Source organism: Lissotriton vulgaris, chromosome 7 (assembly GCF_964263255.1).
Source record: "Lissotriton vulgaris chromosome 7, aLisVul1.2, whole genome shotgun sequence".
In the NCBI taxonomy this organism is placed as follows: domain Eukaryota; kingdom Metazoa; phylum Chordata; class Amphibia; order Caudata; family Salamandridae; genus Lissotriton; species Lissotriton vulgaris.
Window position 1 is genome coordinate 1,185,627,515 of NC_141695.1, and position 18,165 is coordinate 1,185,645,679.

At 43.1% G+C, this 18,165-nt stretch overlaps 1 protein-coding gene across 1 annotated transcript in view; it reads right to left on the reverse strand.

Moving 5' to 3' along the window:
• Positions 1-13,544: 13,544 nt before the first annotated feature.
• The window catches only part of PRELID2 (PRELI domain containing 2), a 275,242-nt gene continuing 270,621 nt past the window's right edge, over positions 13,545-18,165 (reverse strand). Inside the window, exon 6 of the mRNA XM_086931652.1 lies at positions 13,545-17,213. Within this exon, the coding sequence (XP_086787778.1) occupies positions 17,157-17,213 (57 nt within the window). The 3' untranslated portion in view covers positions 13,545-17,156. The remainder of the gene's footprint in view (positions 17,214-18,165) is intronic.

The following is an 18,165-nucleotide window of genomic DNA, read 5'->3' on the forward strand; positions in this document are numbered from 1 at the left end:
GTGGGATGAGTGATGAAGAGAGTGTGTGACGGTCTCGGGATTAAGCAGAAATTTCATGCTGCAAATCATCCCCAATCAGCTGGTTTAGTTGAGTGCTATAATGGCACTCTGAAGTAAAAATTGGCCAAAATTCAAGAGAGCACTGGTTTACAATGGCCAGATGCTTTGCCTTTAGCGCTTTTGTCCACTCGAATGACTGTGCACTCGCGAATGGGTTTGAGTCCATATGAGGTTGTGTTTGGTCGCCCGGCGAATATTTGGGGCGTACCAAGACCAACGAGATTTAGCGACCTCGAGTATCCTGTTTTGCTTGATTACTTGCGTGAATTGACAACTAAAATGAGAGTTTTACGCCAACAGGTACACGACTCTCTTCCACAAGCTACAGACGATCCAGGACACGTGCTTTAACCCGGTTCCTGGGTGTTCATTAGGAACTTCCAGAGAACGAAGAATACTCAGCCCCGCTGGACTGGACCTTACCAAGTTCTCTTGTCAACGAGATCTGCGGTGCGAGTTCGTGGAAAGAAACACTGGATCCATGGCTGCCACACGAAGAAATCACTCTTACCTTTACCATATGATAAGTGGGTTCAAGATGGTCTTGCAGATTCAGAAGCTGAGACTGTCCCGAAATTTGTTACGTTCAGTGATGCTCGCCTGATTGGGGATAATTCAGAATTGGAGAGCGATCGGCTTTTGCAAGCAGCAATACCCCCTGCGAAGCGGTTGGACACTACCGATCCTCAGCTGTTGTTTACCGATCAAGAATTACCTGGAAGAGACAGATACAATTTGAGATCGAGAACTAAGGACAAATAAAGTTAATAAAGTATTTTTTACTGTTTGCAGGTTAACTCTCCACCAAGGATCTACGTATTATTGTTTTTCTGAACTGCCATCCGGTTCTTGCTGCTAGGGTCGCGGTTGCTACCAGTCTTGGGAGTGCAAGCCTGAGACACTAGGTTTTGGGTTCTGTTGGTCCGAGGCAGTCTTCCTGGGTTCAGCGGAGGCCCTCTCAAGCAGAATCAACCAACCACCGCGGGCAGCAACTTTAGTTTAGGATGGATTTCTTTGAGTTGGAGAGACCTGTGCAGACACGGACTTTTAGAAAACGTATTTGTAAAATAATGTTGAAGAAAAGTTTTTTGATACCGTGCATACTGTTACTACTGAGTATCGTAATTTTTATAATTGGTTATGTAGCATTTGTTTTTAAAGTGACTAATTCTACTGTGCAATCTACACCTTCACCTACTATTTCCTCTCATTCTTTCCACCCTTTGCCTGAATATGAGGTAGTTAGACGTAAGGAGTTCGCTAATAATTCCTTCATACAGCTTTTACACCAGCACCAGTTAGTGATTAATACAACGAACTGCTGGATTTGTGGTTTGATGCCTCATACAGCTGATAAAGGAATTCCTTATTTGGTTTTGCCCTTTAGTTTAAATGGTTCGATCCGAGCTTACAGAACCATGTTCATATATGCCCACAGTGTTGACCCCTTGCGTTCACCGAGAGATAACCCGAAGACTAGTCCTATAGCTAGAGGCATAGTCGATATGATTCAAGGGACTAATGCAGTAGAGACTATTCCGAAAGACGAGAGACAACCATATAGTGGTTGGAGCGTAAATGGATATGGAGTAAGTCTGAGCATTAACCAGCGTGCGAAAAGTCCTCTACCGATCTGGATAGTGCCCCATAAGGGTTACTATTGTCTGCAGGGCAACGGTAAGAATCCGAAAGCTCAGTTAGGGAAGAGCGTTTGCACTGAGACTTACGTGTTTCCGTCTCAGTCTTCCCCAGCGTTCTTAGCCGCCAAGGGTACTTATTTTGTTTGCTACGACAAAGCATGCACATGGTTGCCTCATGACTTTTCGGGCACATGTTTTGTTTCCTTTCTGTTACCCCCCACTTTTACAGCTGCGGCAGATTATCACAAGATGAGAATTACGAGAGGTGTCTTTAGACAAGAAGACACTGCAGGACAAGAATTGGGTGATTTTTTCAAGGGTTTTCTGCCGTTTTGGGGACCGATGGCTAACAGTAGGAATATTCGTCAGCTTACGAGAGTGGTTGAGTCCACCATAGTTGAGACTGCCGGTGCCCTTGGTAATTTGACTGCTGAGCTTCAGTCGGATAGACATATGACACTTCAGAATAGAGTTGCCCTAGACGTTATTCTAGCAGATCGAGGGGGAGTTTGTAGATTGATTCATCGAGCTGCTGCGTTTTTATTCCAGATAATGCTCCGTCAGTCTTCCAAGCCATTTCCAAATTGCATAAAATCTCTGATTCTGTCCATCTGGACAAAGGGGATTGGTCTCTGATGGGATGGTTATGGGGATTGATATCCACTTGGGGTTGGAAGATTTTGATGGTCATTGGTATGGTCTTAGCGATTCTGTTCATGTTCTGTCTCTGTGTACAGTGTGCTCCGGCTATTTGTGGCCTTTGTGCTACTTTGTGCGTACGGAAGCCTGTCCGGAGAGAGATGCATAGTAATAAGATGATGCTACAGAAGCATATCGATGACCTGATGAACATAGATCCAGATTCAGATTAAAATGGGTTTGGGTTTATTGCCTATGATAGGGCAAAAGGAGGGTCTGTGGTTCCGTGGTCCCGAATTGGGTTCGATAGTTTGGAAACCCGATTTATAAAGATTGTCGGAAATGGACGATCTTGATGTCGGCAGACCGAAAATGACGAGTCTAACGTGTCTGAGTGTTTTCGTATGAATCAATATAGGAGAACACTCTGCATTTGAGGATTTAGTCTGAACTCTCGGGTTCCATTTTGTAAAACGGCAGCCATCTTGTATGGTTGCCCTAACATAGGCCCTATGATTGTGGCCGAGCGAGTCCTTGACACGTACGCCTTAGCTGACTTCTGGTTGACCTGGCCAAACTGACTCCTCGCCTGGGGCGAATCCTGCTGAGCCAGTTCCTTGGTTAGCAGCTGCACTGATAAAGATCAAAGAACAGGACGTAGTCCGATTTTATGGCCCACCGTTCCCACTCTATCTCCTTTCCATCTGTTTCTGCCTTTCCTTTACGACATGTTCATCGATCTGGGTTGAAGGTTTTATGATGGGTTTGTCCGGCCTGATCGAACAGGAAACTCGCATATGTGCGATCGTTTGTGGCGGGCTGGACAACGGAAAGTGGGATTAACTTTGACTGTCGTGATTCGCTACTTTTTGAAAAGCTACTTGCTCATTGGTTAGTTTTGTATGCACCGAATGTAAATTGTGATGTTGCCAGAAGCGTAATTTTCGGCATAAAAGACTGAGTTTCGTTCATTGAGCTGGTGCAGTCTCTTTCGAACTACCCGTGTGTACTTCGTAGACCTCTGTCCCTGGTTGCAACCATTAAACTTTGGTCTTTGACGTCATCGAGAAGTATCCCGTGTCTCTGTTTGCCAAGACAGGGGAATCCGGGGTCTTTGGGTGTTGCCCTGACACCGCTGGGTTATTGTAATAGTATGGGTTCCGAGAAAACCCAGTACCTCACAGATAGGACTTAAGTTTTCTGTCTGCCAAAAGGAACTGGGCCACTCTTAGGGCCTTCTACCATTTACCCCCTTGGTTTTCCTTCCAAGAAGCTCTCAAATGATTGGGATTTCGGGCTACACATGATGTCATTATGGCTTATATCTTAACCAAACTGGTCTTGGGGCCCTCTTGTTCAGTGTCCAAGACATTGCTACCGTTAGTCTCAATACCTTTCCCTACAATGGATATTCTGTTTGAGCTCATTTGTGCCTGCACATTAGCAATGTGTTTTCACCATGTCTTAATTTGATATTTTCTTAGTAGGTTTTGTTTTTGCGTTTATGTTTAATTCTTTTACTTATGTTTGGGTTTTGACAGTGGTCTTGTCTGATGAGGTTTTAAAAGTTATTTGTCTTGAAATGAATGATAAGCTGTGTCTTTCTCTTATGGCGTGTCCTACTTCCCTATAATTTTACATTTGGGATTTAATTCATTGTAATCCTGTGTCCGAGTTAACTAATGCCAGATGTATCAAACAGATTCGCCAATTCTGTGTCTATGGGAAAATGTGTTTGTACATCTGGCCGTAAGTGTATAAAAGGAGTGGAAGAGATAACGTACACTTGCGGCCTCTGCTCTGTCACTGCCTGCCTCTTGTTTTTATGGCTATTTATGTGGATGGTATACTCATCAAACCGAGTGCTCTCAGTAGGGATTTTGCTATACAGTTTTTTGATGTGAATAGTTTTACAGCTTTTAGAATTTTGGCATAGAGAGTATTGATCTCTAGACTTCCTAAAAGTCCTTCAAATAAGGTCATACTATAGGGTCACATCCTCTCAGGATCTATAACTCTGGTACAGTGTTAGGTATGTGCTAAGTTCTACTTGTTATTATGTTGATGTCACATTCATTGAATATTATATTACATTCATTACATTACATTCTATGTTTAGGGAAGATGAGATATTCATGATCCACAATTACTGTGCATCTATTGGAATTATTCATTTTAGGAACAAGTGCTTCATTTTGGCAACTACATAGGGGTTGTAGGACATTTATAGCCACGTAGGAGTCTATAATTAATTGGATGCGTTTGTCTCTTGCCTCACCGACTTTTAGGTTTCTTTTTTCCTATTATCTGCTCTCCTTTCCCACAGCAAGTATTTTAGAATGACATGAAAGTAGGAGCACAAATCTACTCTGTCCTGCTGAGGTAGTGCTCAATGAAGCACAAAAAGGGGTTACGACAGTGGTCATGCAGTAAGATGAAGGGTGGGGAAAGTGTTTGAATGATGGCCCTGTCTGGATGTGAGCTGTAGTAACAAGCCACACTGCCCTAGAGAGCTGCCTGTATGTCGTGCACCACCTAGTCTGAAAAGTTGAACTAGGGTCTTGGCTCACTGACTAAATCTCCTCTGCTAAGGAGAGGAGTGCTGTCCCACTGCTCGTTGAGCAGTGCAAAAGAAAAATAAAATGATAACAAGAAGTTATCAATTTCTTTGTCTTTGGGGGACTCCTGCCAGGTCCGGGTTTGCCACCGTCAGAGGGAGCAGGAGTGGTTTGCTCCTTTGGGGCCAGCCAAACAGTCATGCGCACTTGGCATGTTCTCCACTGGGCTGTGTTGTACCGCCCTGCAAAAAACATGTCCAGCCTCCCAGGTACTGCCTGAGCGGCCAAATAGAGAGAGTCCAGGGCCCGGGTGTTTCCGGTGACAGAGAGCGAGAACAGAGGAGAGACGTGAGGCGGTAAAGAAAGGTAATTTTTAATTTTTTTAATGCCTCCCCCCACCGTCGTACAGAGGCAGCCACCATTGGAATAATGTGATAGACTTTTGATGGCTAGGTGTAAGAATTGACAATTTGGTGACTGTGGTCTTGATCCACGTGGCGGAGTATGATGCTTTTGTCTGGGGGGCAGAGGGTGTTTTGGGGCAGGTGGAGTGTGACTGCTTCTTTTTAGCTCTGACTCATTCAGTGAAGGTTTGCATGTAGGTGCACAGGTTGGTGGTTCTTTAAACCAACAGCATATGTCATAGTATCCTTGGAAGGAGTTAGCATGTCAGAGAAGCCTAGCAGTTGCTTTTCACCACTCTGTAGCACTGTTTGAGTAAATTATAAACCCCCTTTCTACTGGGTTCACGTTTAAGCATTCATTATTGTATCTTTTATCAGTTTACACTTTATCAGTCTCCTCATGCTTAGTAGTAGTCTATGTCACATGGTGAATTCATTATGTTAAGTTGACTACTGCTTGTAGTGTTGATTTGTGTTTTTTTCTTTTAGCAGAGTGAGGCTCAGTGATAAAAATACACAATAATGTATTATCCCAGGATTACGACATTGGGGTTGTAGGAAAGTGACCATTTTTGCCTGGCATTCAATGCAATTTTGACAGAATGCACTGGGTTCATGCTATTCAGGTCCCCAGTGCCACATCTTTCCCTAAAACTGTACAATTGTTCCCCCAATTGGCAATACCTTTAGCGAGCCCTGTGGGTTCCCAGTAAATGATACTCCTGGAGGCTAAAGAAGATCCCTAAGGGCTGCAGCATGTATTGTTCCAACAAGCCCATGCTAATTCCAGTGATGGATTTATTAATACACGCACCCAGAGGGCCCCTTAGAGGTACTCCCTGAAAATCTACAGACATCTAGTGTACTGGCTGACTGGTGTAGATCAAAGAAGCAACAAATAGCAGTAGGAATCAACGGTTGCAATACCCTGATATATACACGACAGTCAAAGCAAAACCTTATTTGCCAAACTTGCCCACCTCTTAGGTCCACTGCTATAGAACCTTAATTAAACAGACAAAATAGAGAGCTGAGAGGCAACAATATACAGTACAGTACATAAACCAAGCGTTTTTCAAAGGGTATTCATATATGTTCACAAAAAAAGAGTAGCAGTCCTTCAGATTATTCTTCAAAGAATTTTTTATTGCAGTCTTCAAACACAATCTTGACAGAGATGACAGCCAACGCGTTTCGCCCAGATTGGGTTTCCTCAGGGCAAAACAGTATTTTGAATGTCAACGGGACTTCAGTGTGATGTCACACGGAGGGCGAGCCTGATTTTCGGGTGTCGAATTAACGCTGTCTAAAAGAGAAGAGGTCCACACGCTTTCTATTTAAAGATGGATGCCAGTATACATTGAACATGAACACGGCGCTGACGCAAAAATTTGCTTTCAGATGAATCTTCCTCTAATGCGTATAATGGTCAGGTCTGAATCAGTAATACATAATTTTCCAGGTGGACACTATGATAGGTGTCACTGGATGTAACAAGTTATGTTGCAGAGCGCGATGGAGCCATCCAGCACCCGGTTCCGAATCTTCGTAGGGGTTGGTCTTGCACGGAAACCGCGCGAAAAATAATCTGAAGGACCGCTACTCTTTTTTGTGAACATATATGAATACCCTTTGAAAACCACTTGGTTTATGTACTGTACTGTATATTGATGCCTCTCAGCTCTCTATTTTGTCTGACTGGTGTAGACCAGCCTGCCACCACAGACAGGTTTCTGACCCCCCCCACAGGTGATAGCTCATGCTCTCCGAGGGTGGAAACAATTCCTGCTCCAACCGGAGGTCTTGTTAACCTTCTCCAAGCAGGATGGCTACGTAATCATCCTATCAAGGCAGGAGGCTTCAAAGGCATCTGCTGCGTTCGATATGCAACACAGGCTTACCCCGAACAAGGGAATGTCACCCCCTGCCATTGGCCCACTTGGCACCAGGACAGGTGGGAAAATGAGCTAGTCAGGAGGCGTGTTCCCAATCAGGCTAGTTCTACCCCTAAAGAGGACTACTTGATGTAAATACGAAAACTACCATTCCACCATTTTGGTTTTTGGTGGAATTAGGCTCACCGGTCAAGGTTATGCCCACTTCCTACAGTAAGTCCCCCAAAAGTTAAGTAGCCCTCCGGCTACTACCGGTCTCTTCCATTAACCCCCTAAACTGAGTATTTAGGAGGCACCCCTGATATCAGGGACTCAGATTCGATATATCCAGAAGAAGAGGACAAAGAAGAGCCGTGAGACTATGTGAACTGAAGACTACTGTGGAATTTTGGTAACAAACCCTGCCTGCACCAGACCTAACAATCGTGACTCAGTGACTCATCCTGCAGCTTAGCAACTACCAAGAACACAGGTAGGATGTCAGCCCTTCGCAAATTGTCAGCAATCTCCCTTGAAGTAGAGGAGCTACTCATCTGCAGTCCGCAGGCACTGAAGAAGCAGAGTCTGGCTTACCTTGTGGCTGCTCCCCGGCCAGCTCAACGCAGCAGCCCCCAAGGAAGAGGTACCTGTGCTCCTGAAGGTCAGATATGTCCCCCCACCGAGTGAGAGGACACCAGGACCAACCTGCACCAATACCTGGGGGTACCGGATCCCTTGCAGCAACCAAGGCCTGTTTAAGTCCAGTCGGAACCCTAGCAGCACTAAGACCAAGTAGCCGTTGAGGGATGTCAACACCGCAGAGCCTCACTTCCAGAGAGCTCTAACTGTTCTGATTTCTGCACTCTCAACAGGAGAAAGCGACAACCGCAAGGACCTAGGACGCACAGAGCCTAGCCTATATATCCACTCCGTACCCGAGCGTGGGGTCTGGAGACTAACAAACCTGGTGTGCCCCCTTGCTCCCAGGATCCTTGTGATCCGAGCCCCTCGTTGGGAGCTCATGGACATGTCCCCAAGTCCCCCTCTGCAGCCTATATCTAGGTAGCCTCTCTTCTTTCCATCGGCATAGCACGCAAAGCTACTAACCAAGCTAGCACCTCTGCACCCAAATGCCCCCGGGCAAGTAACGAGTAACTGTGGGTGGTACATTGGACCTTGGCCCCCAACGACCCTAAGTCCCGAAGAAGAGCCCCAGAAACTGACCGTTAATAACGATATACAACATTTGCATTTTTCCCCATACGAAAGCATTGCTGCGTGAAAACACATTTAAGTGATCTATTTACTTATCTGTGAAATTCAATATTTAAAAAAAGTACTTACTTGATAACAAAGTTCTTGGTATCAAAATGTATATAAAAATAAGACTTATTTTTCTAAATTGGTCTCGGATTTATTCTTGAGTGTGTGTCTCATTTGTTGCCTCGGAGTACAACAAATGCTTAGCACTACCCTCTGATAAACACTACTACAAAAGAGAGCATTTAGTGTTATCATTTTGCCTCTGTAAATCAAAAAGGGTTGCCTTGACTATTTACACAGTGTACCTCGTTTTGGTCCACTATTTAAAGAGCCAGTTTCCTACAGGGGTGAACAAGCAATTAGGTTACTCAACAAAACGCATGCACATTTGCAAGAAATGTGTTTGTGATCTCAGATAAAATTATTTGTAGAGGACTAAAGCACTGCCTTTGTTTCAAAGCTTTCAGAAACCTAGAGAAAACCATTATGGTCAAAAGCAGAGCATCATGTGGTGAAAGCTATATAATTTAACATGAATCAACAATGAAATACTGCTGTAGTGCTGTCACGAAGCCCACAAAGGAAAAGTGGCAGGAACAAAAAAAAGATTGAGGATAGAATTCAAAATAAGGCACTAAAACTAACCAAGATCTCCAGAACCAATAATCAAAGCAGGGAACGTAATAAAAAAAAATATAACATATCCAAACAAAACACAGTAAATGAGGTACACAGTCTGCCAGAGAAGAGAAAGCGGGGTTCTCACAGCGGTGTTTTGTCGGGCTGGTAGGGATTGCATAGGCCAATCTGAACCATTAATAGGAATGCATTGTTTTGAAAGATTACATTAGAAAACTAAAAAGAGTAAAATGAATGCCACGTCATTCCAGTGAGAACGTTGCAAAAGGGAAGTGGATAGATACATACAAGTGGGCACTTTTTAAGGAAGAGAAAAAAACAGGCTAGAAGCTGGTTGCCCTTCCTCCCTGCGCTGGGAGGTGCCTGGCTCCCATTCCCTGTTGACGGTCATTTTAGGGACAGGTCCTGCAGGCTTTTAATCGTTTTATGTTTTCTTTTGCTCACTGTTACTTTGTCTTATTTGTTTTAGTTATCTGATTGTTTATTTTCCTAGCTCTCCACCTGGGAGGGTTGCTTGCCAGGGCGGTAGGGAGCCACAGGGCTCTGGTTCATTTGCGTTGCCCTTCCTCTGTTTCAGTTCATAAGCCACTCCCTCTGGGAGGCGGGTTATTTAACCCAGTCAGCTGATGGTGCGTCAAAGGCAAGCCGGTCTGCGCCCATCCACAACTGAATGGCGCCAAGAGCCAGTCCCACTGCTGATTTGAAACCAACGATCTTGCATTATACAGCGGAAGAACTTTTCCAACTGGCTCCTAATACCGATGAATACTGTAAACACTCTATCCACCCATCTGAGTCTGATAAGGGCAATATTAAGTGTGGTTTTGTGTTTACAACCCCAGCCTGCTTCACTACACTAACTAATAACATCTGCTCTCCTCCTTGCCCTTCTAACTCAGCTCAGTGTTACCTGTTTAACTGCACTTCATTTTCTAATCATAGATTAGAAATTAATCATTTCATAATTGATCAAATCCAAAGGTATTGTTCCTGGTTGAAACCTGATTTACGGCTACATCAGCCCCAGATATATTTTGGAGGCCAATCCAGAAAACTATGCGAATTTGAGAAGGGATGGAGCTGCAAATAGGAGGGGAAGGGGGATTGCAGTAGTTTTTAAATGACATCTTCCTTGCACTTTTGTAGAAGTGGAAATTACTGGCTGTGAGGCAGCTTTCTTTTTGTAGACTCTAGTCAATGCATGCCAGGTGGTCTATTGATTTATCGCCCACATGGCCCTGCGGCACCTTTTGCTACGGCTCTGGCAGAGTATGTGCTGGCTTATTCCCTATGCTACTCTAATTTCCTTATTCTAGGCGATCTCAATTTTCACCTTTAAGACTCCACATGTCATGTGGCAGTGACATGTGATGAAGATCTAAGGATGCTTCAGTGTTTTTAATTGGTTCAGACCTCTACGCATATATGCAATCACATTCTTGATCTTATTTTTTGGATTGTATTCATATCAGCACAGAGCTTTAGGTGCCAGTGATCTGGTCAGATCATTCCGCTATACCCTTCAATGTTTCCATGGTGATTTCGGTTACCACCTTGGTGGCAGACCTGTTCCACAAAACGAGAAATTGGGCTAAGGGGGATAAAAATGCTTTTCCAGCAGCTCTGAAATCCAAATATCCCTCCCTCACAGAGGAGACCCACCTAGCAAATTTCCAGGTGGATACTTGGATTTGCCAGGCTCTGGACGAAATTGTGCCTGAAAAAAAGGGCAGTAGAGCTTGCTCAAAGCCCTCAGCCGAGTGGTTCAGTGAGGAACTACGTCTTAAGAAGAAATCTTGTAAACATTTTGAACGGCTATGCTGAAAACACTAAAACGCTACAGATAAAGATACTTATCGCAAAGCTTCAAAAGAATACCATGTCTTAATCCAACACACACTAAGTCAGTTCTTTGTTCAAAAGCTTGAGCTCTCCAAGAACTCTCCATGTAAGATTTTTTGATTAGTAAAATCGCTCTTCTCTCTGGAGCGTGTCTCGGTTACTACTTGCAATCAGTTTGCTCAGTTCTTCTCTGATAAAATAGAAAAGATCTATACCTACTTTCCGAAAGAAGTTAGTGAGGCTTTACCATGTATTTAATGGTCTTCCTCCTCTGACTCTCTGGAGAATGTTTCTCAAATAAATACTTTTTTTTAAAACCAAATCAAGTTCCCCTTTGGATCCTGCTCCATCAATTAGATTGGAATTAGATATGGAAGTTATCCTACCTGTTCTGTTTGAATTGCTTAATTAATCTTTTACAACTGGCCAGTTTCCCTTTCAGTGGAAGCATACGGCATTGGTAACCCCATTAAAAAACCTTCCTTAGATCAACCCAAGCCTGAACGTTTTAGACCAATTTCTCTGCTTCCTTTTTTTGCTAAAATAGCTGAGAAGCATATCAATCAGAAAATGATGGAACATACGGAGAGGGAAAAGATTGTACACAAGATCCAATCTGGGTTTCGAACTTATCACAGCACTGAATCAGCACTCCTGCTTGCCTCTGAGTCTTTAAAACTCGTGGCTGATGAGGGTAGGACAGCTGCCCTGGTGTTGTTCGATTTGAGTGCTGCCTTCGCCACCATGTCTCACAGCCACCTTCTTTAACAGCTTTGGGGTTTCAGTGTTGAGGGTTTAGCCTTAAACTGGATGGCCAAACTTCTCCAGAATTACACTTTTCAGGCAATCAAACAATGCTGTTTGATTGCCTGAAAAGTGCTTCAGGGATAATTTCATTACGGGTGGGGGTGGCACAGTATTTGGCACTCAGTCCTACCCTGTTTAATCTATACTTGCACCCTGTTGCAGATGTGGTGGAGTGTTTCGGTGTCAGAATTGTGTCTAATGCTGATGACAAGTTAATCATCTCCTTATATCAGGTTGAGGCCCTTTCTGGAGCCAGTTTTAGAAACAGCTTGGCAAGTTTAGTTGACTGGATGGACCACAACTGCCTTAAACCTAATGCTGAAAAGACAGAGGTGCTAATTGTGGGGAAAATGCCCTCTATCCGGTCCACCGCATGGTGGCCAGATGCGATGGAACCTATCCCAACCCGAAACCTAAGATCAAAAACTTCAGAATTTGTTTTGACAATAATCTTGCTTTTGATCATCAGATAGTTAACGCTGTAAGGGTCTGTTTAGGCATTCATAAGATGCTTCATAAGATTCTAGTATTACTCCGGACGCGGCAAAAAAGACAGTGGTCCAAGCTTTACTGGTGTCCAGATTGGACTACTGCAATTTGCTATACCTGGGTGCTACCCAAGGCAATAGGAGAGCTCTCCGTGTTCAGAATGCTGCAGCTAGAAATGCTGCTAAATATCCCTAGGTTCTCCCCTAGGGGTTCTGTACTGAGATACCTACACTGGCTCCCAATGAGCGAAAAAATCTCTTCTAAAGCACTTTGCTTCTGCCACAGGATTATAAACTTGAGGGGCCACTGTTACCTAAACCCTCTGATCAAACCCTGCCATCCTAATGGTTCTTTGAGAACATCGTTTGCTGCACTGGCTATAGTCCCAAGGATAACCAGAGCACGCATGGGAGGGGTCTCCCTCAGCTGTTGAGCCGCAAAACTGTGGAACTCTCTCCAGGTCAAGGAGCTCTGCTCTTGTCACTGTTGAAGTGTGGAATCTTAGTACGGGGACACTTCGTAGGAGAAACCATTGTGCTTTATAAATGCAATAACATAACCACAAATGTGACAAAATCAGAGCTTAATTCCAGTGTAAGTTTGAGCCAGGAACAGAAAAGTAATCAACAAGCTTACCAAATAGTCTACTTCATAGTGTCTGCATGGCTGCTTTGGCTGCATTAAAGAATTCACCCTGGTTGGTGCCCCACTTTCAATGACACCCAATGACAGCCATTGTATGTAGTGATATACAGTGCTTGGTGGCCAGATTGTCACCACAGTCAACACTTCCTATTACCACACTGATGCAGAAGGGCAGCTGTCTTTGGTGAGAAGTAGCCGGGCACTGTAGTGTCCATGACCAATGGCGATGTTGTGTAAATGCCAATGCAGGACAAAAGTTAAGAGAAAATGAAAAGTACAAATTTGGAAGTGAGAGGTGTGACACTTCAACTATAGAACAAAGGCAAACAGGCACTTTTCCCACCTGTACCCTACATTCGAATTTGTGCTGAGTTCTTTTCCATTTAACACATTTATTTTTTCTCCATTTGAGATTTTTTGGCCCGCCACAGCCAACCATGTGCAGTTCTTGCAATGACACAGCTGCGTATCCTGGAATCCCCTACTCGTGAGAGGCTTCCTTGTGTGTTGAAAGAGCTTCTATACGTTTCATCTGATCATCTCGAACAAACAATGCTAAAAATCTTCACACTAAAGCCACCAACTCAAAAACTACCCGTGTTTTGACACAAAGCTGTGAGGTCTCTCCCTGTGAAGGCAAATTTAAGACAAAATTATAAAAACCAATATGATCAATAAAAAGGGTTTTGAGAAAAGAGATTTATTATTGTCCTCAAATGAGAGCAAAGGCTGTAAAAAGTTACAAAAGTGCCAAAAAGAAGGAAAATCTTAAGATGCCATTTGCATGGCACTTCATATCCCTGATGAGGTTTGCAAACAAAACACAAAGAATCAACAATGTGTTGTAATCCCCATTGCATGATTAGACCCCATTTCATAACTTGAATGGAATAAACCGGAGAGTTTTTCTAAAACTGAGACAGACTTTCTTAGAGCAGGGAGAGGCAAGGAAAAGGTCTAAAGAAACATGCAGCATGTAGAGGAGAAGGGAATATTTGAAATGGTTCTGTCAATTCCTGAACTGTTAAAAAATAGGAAAGCAAACGCTAGCATTGAGTTGAAATTCCAGGACAGATTCAGTCATGAATGGAAAATGCAGCGGTCGTCTCTTTGCTGGATTGTTCAGCGACACCACATTGTTTCTGAGGTGATGTGTATCCATAAACAGACCTACTCAAACTCTAGAGGTCGTTCTTAAGAAGGCTATACAACAATACGAATATTTTGTTCACAAGAATGGAAATGTTATGGCCAACATGAAATAAAAAATATAGCAGTTTTAACAGTAATACAACTGTGTGACTAACAATGTTCAAGAAAGCAGCAGCTATTCAATTTTCTTTTGCACAGGTAGGCTACTGTTATCAGAACCAACAATTCAATCAACCCAAAAGTGACTTATAATTGCAGGGCAACCACTTCCACCCTATATAATGCTGTCAGTCCATAACCTCTGACCTTTAGCATATCAGGACTTGCCGATTTGCCCTTGTCTGTTTGGAGGAATATTCTGAATAGTCAGATCAATCACAGTCCATTGCCCGATTCCTGAGCAAGGAAACATTAGAATCGATGGGGTTTTTTCTTATTGAGAAAAGAAAGGGTACACGTCAAGCTCAGGATAGCGTGAGTAATGCAGTTTGTGATACACAGAATACTAAAAACGTAAGCACAGCTAAAATAAATGGGTACTTCTCTAGAAGGCTAACCAACGCCGAGTTATTTTCTGTAAGGAAACAAATACTCACAGCACCACATGAAGTAAGGAAATTGATCTACTGATTAAGCACTCAAGACTTCTTACTTCTGCATGGGCGGTTTTGTAATTCATTGCAAGGGAATAACCTGCTTTCGGTAACAAAGCCATGTGATGGCACGGCAGATCAGAAGTAACACACACATGATTCAGAGAAGCCAGCTGATATAAAGATGACCAGGAAAGCAAATATTTAGAGGTATGTTCATTGTAAAAAGTCAAGGTGACTACTAATGTCCACCCTCAATGGCGAACAAATGTATTCCAATTTTTCATCTTTTCACAGAATACTCATGGAGTTTCACTTTGAGTATAGCACTGCAAAGCTATCTCATCCCTTTCCAACCTTCAGTTTGAATAAATGAACTTAAGACAAAGGACAGAGAGAGGAGAGAGAAAATGAGTGGCCACTCTGCATTGGGACATGCTGGGTTGTGACTGGAGGAAGCCTAGTGACCAAGGGCCTGATCTTGCCTTATTACAGGACCTTCAGGATACTCGTCAAGTTAGTGACAGAGTTCCCATCCACCAAATATGAAATAAGGCATTAAGTTACACACTCAGGTCCTCATTACAATTGGCCCAGTATTTGGATGTGGTGATACGGCCAGGGGAAATATTGACATTGCAGGGTTTGTTTTTTCCTCAGCATATTATTTCCCGTTCAGGATTCTTCAGGGCAGAAAGGTGAAGACAATGTTGTAACACCATTTTTTTTCTTCATGCCGAGCCACACGAGTCAGAATCTTGTTTTGTGCTCCTAGGCAATTTTCACCAAGTAATTCCTGCCAACATTTGTGAGTGAATAAAATGCATGTAATTGCAAATGTTGTACTTGGAATTCTTATTGGGTGCAACTGTAATGATGTCCAGTGCAGTGTGAATCCAAGAAACACACACAGGCTATGAAACAAAGAGTCCTACAGTGAATGACTGAACATTGCTAGACTAGGACAAAAACCGGAGTAAAACTCCAGATATCATTAAAAAAAAAGGTTCCACAGTCATGCGATTTTTATGCTGGTTAAACATTATTGGATCCCTCATTTGCAAATTTCCTCAATATAAGAAGAGATGCCCAATGAAAGCTTTTCTTTTTCAACCACCTAACCCACATCAGAAGCCCTTCCTTGGGTGTTTTGGCTATCATGTTATTTCCAGAGTCATCTAAGGGTGTGCATGCAATTTCTGCACAATGAAAAGCCCCAAAAGTAGCATTCTCAGCCTTCTTCTGCACAGTGTTAAGTTGTAGATAGCGGAAGGTTTCTGGAAATCTAAAATGGTCATTAAATATCAAACCCTTAATTTCAAAAAACTGTATGGAATAAAAGGCTGGGATGCTGTGAAAAATCACGTTTGAGGCTTTTAAAATCTGGTAAACAGTACAGGGGGTTTGTACAATGGTAGCACATCAAGTCATCACCAGACTAAAAGGAAGCTACATGAAGGATCAGTACTAGTACAAATACTATCTTGAACAGAACGCCGGTGTGCGTGGTGAACACAACACACATCGCAATATTCTGTGGTCCTTTTTGCAAAACATGTTTGTGCCCAACACCGTTGAAAAGTAAACTACTGGTGACTGCATAACTAGAAAAATGGTCATCACTGGCTTCCCATTATAGAAACAACCACATTTGAAATCAATGCTCCTATGACATTATAGGTCAGCTAATATTTTGAGTAGGGCATACTTTCAGTTTTAGTCAGAAAAATGCGTTTCAAGGTGAGGTTTTTGTTACCGACAGTCAAATTCCATATTTCTGAAAGAAAGTACAATAGCATTTTTAAATTAATTTGTTTTAACATAATCTCGCTGTATGTAAGGTGAAAATAACATGATTACTAGCAGTCTTAATAATCACAATCTGGGGTAGGCATCACGCAAAGTCTTAAGTAGGACAGCGGCCTGCATGGCACATCGCAAGTGAGCGTGGAAATGGGTGGACTCAGGGCCAGAGTATACTGCAGTGTAAAGAAGATCAACCGGACCTGTATGCATGCAATTACTGAGTCCAGAACAATAATGGCATGGCTCGATGACTTGAAAATCCAACTACGTCCTCAGTCAAAGGCAGCATGGACTGCAAGACTGCACTATAGCCGGCTTATGTCACAGTGGATCCAATCACCAGGCAAGATGGACGCTCAGTTGAAAAGCCGGGAAATTAGTCAACATATCTTCTCTTGTTTTGAAGAATCACAACCCATATCAATATAGCAGATGGACATTTCAGCTTGCATTAGCTATGGAAATCACTGGCCTTTGCTCCTTCCAAAAGGCAGCTCATGAGCTCTTCCAGACACTGGTCAACACTGCTTCTCTGAAGGATGTCTTCCAGAACGAAGGACTTCTCTGTAGATCCAACTGGGTAGAAATCCTTGGGAACGCAGAAGTAACTAGTCCTGAAAATGCAACCAGCAGAAACATTCACAGGGGTCTCCCTCATTGCAAGCTTCATACCAGAACACTCAAGGCTTTCTCCAAATTCTTGATTATCTTGAATACTTCTGAATGTTCCAGCATCAATTGTTTATTAGGAGAATGGGCAGCCGCACCGCTCTTGCAGTATCGTTTCCATTATGTGAACACTCTATAAAAAATAAAAATAAAAGATTGCTTTATGGAGAGTGAAGCAAACAAACATATTAAGAGTGAGGAACAGTTTAAGTCATTAAATATATAAATAAGGTGGTTTGATTGCGAAGTAAGCACACTGAGATTGGAGGATAGGTTTCCATGTAATTTAACACAGGTCACTTGGAATATGCAACACCCGCTGTGTGTAAGAATGGAGTTTGCATTGTGCGTAAGATGGAAATTGGGCAAGGCCGAATGGAACTGGATAGAGCCTCAGGAGGACAGCACCAGTATTGCTTGGAAAAAGGACCAACGATGAACCACCGCTGTACTAAGCTGCAGAAATCATAAAAGAGGGTGTGGTCAAGACAGTGACAGAGAAAAGGATTGACATGGATGGGGTAGCAGAGGAGCTCTGGTAATGGAAGGAAATCGGGAAAAATGACAGGCAACCGGGTAAATCAGTAAGGGGCGGAGAGGTAACATTGACCAAGAGCTTAGATTTAAAATGGGTGCCACCAGTTCTCCGATGCATTGGAGCACGGCGGGGCGGAGGCATGGGAGGGTGATGGACCTGGAAGATTTACAGGACGCTTCTCTGTGATTATCTTCTGTAAAAAAAAAAAAAGCAGGTTTCGAAATTCAAAGGTAACATCCCACGTGCAGACAGCAGAAGCGTCACATTGAACTGACCCGAAACCCAACTAAAAGGCTACCATTTATTGCCATACATTTCAAATATGAACTTTACAATTGTACATGAAATTCAGGTTTCCAAATATGCTTTCAGTGTACGTTGTTGATCTTGGGAATGTTTTCTCCCCTGCTGCTATCCAGCTCTTTTTTCCAATATTCAGACAGCCCCTAAATTGCACTGCATCGAGAAAACCACAACCCACAAAAGAAAGAGAACGGAAGGGCAGGTGCTCGTCATCACCAAGTACCTTTTCAGAAGGGAACAGCAA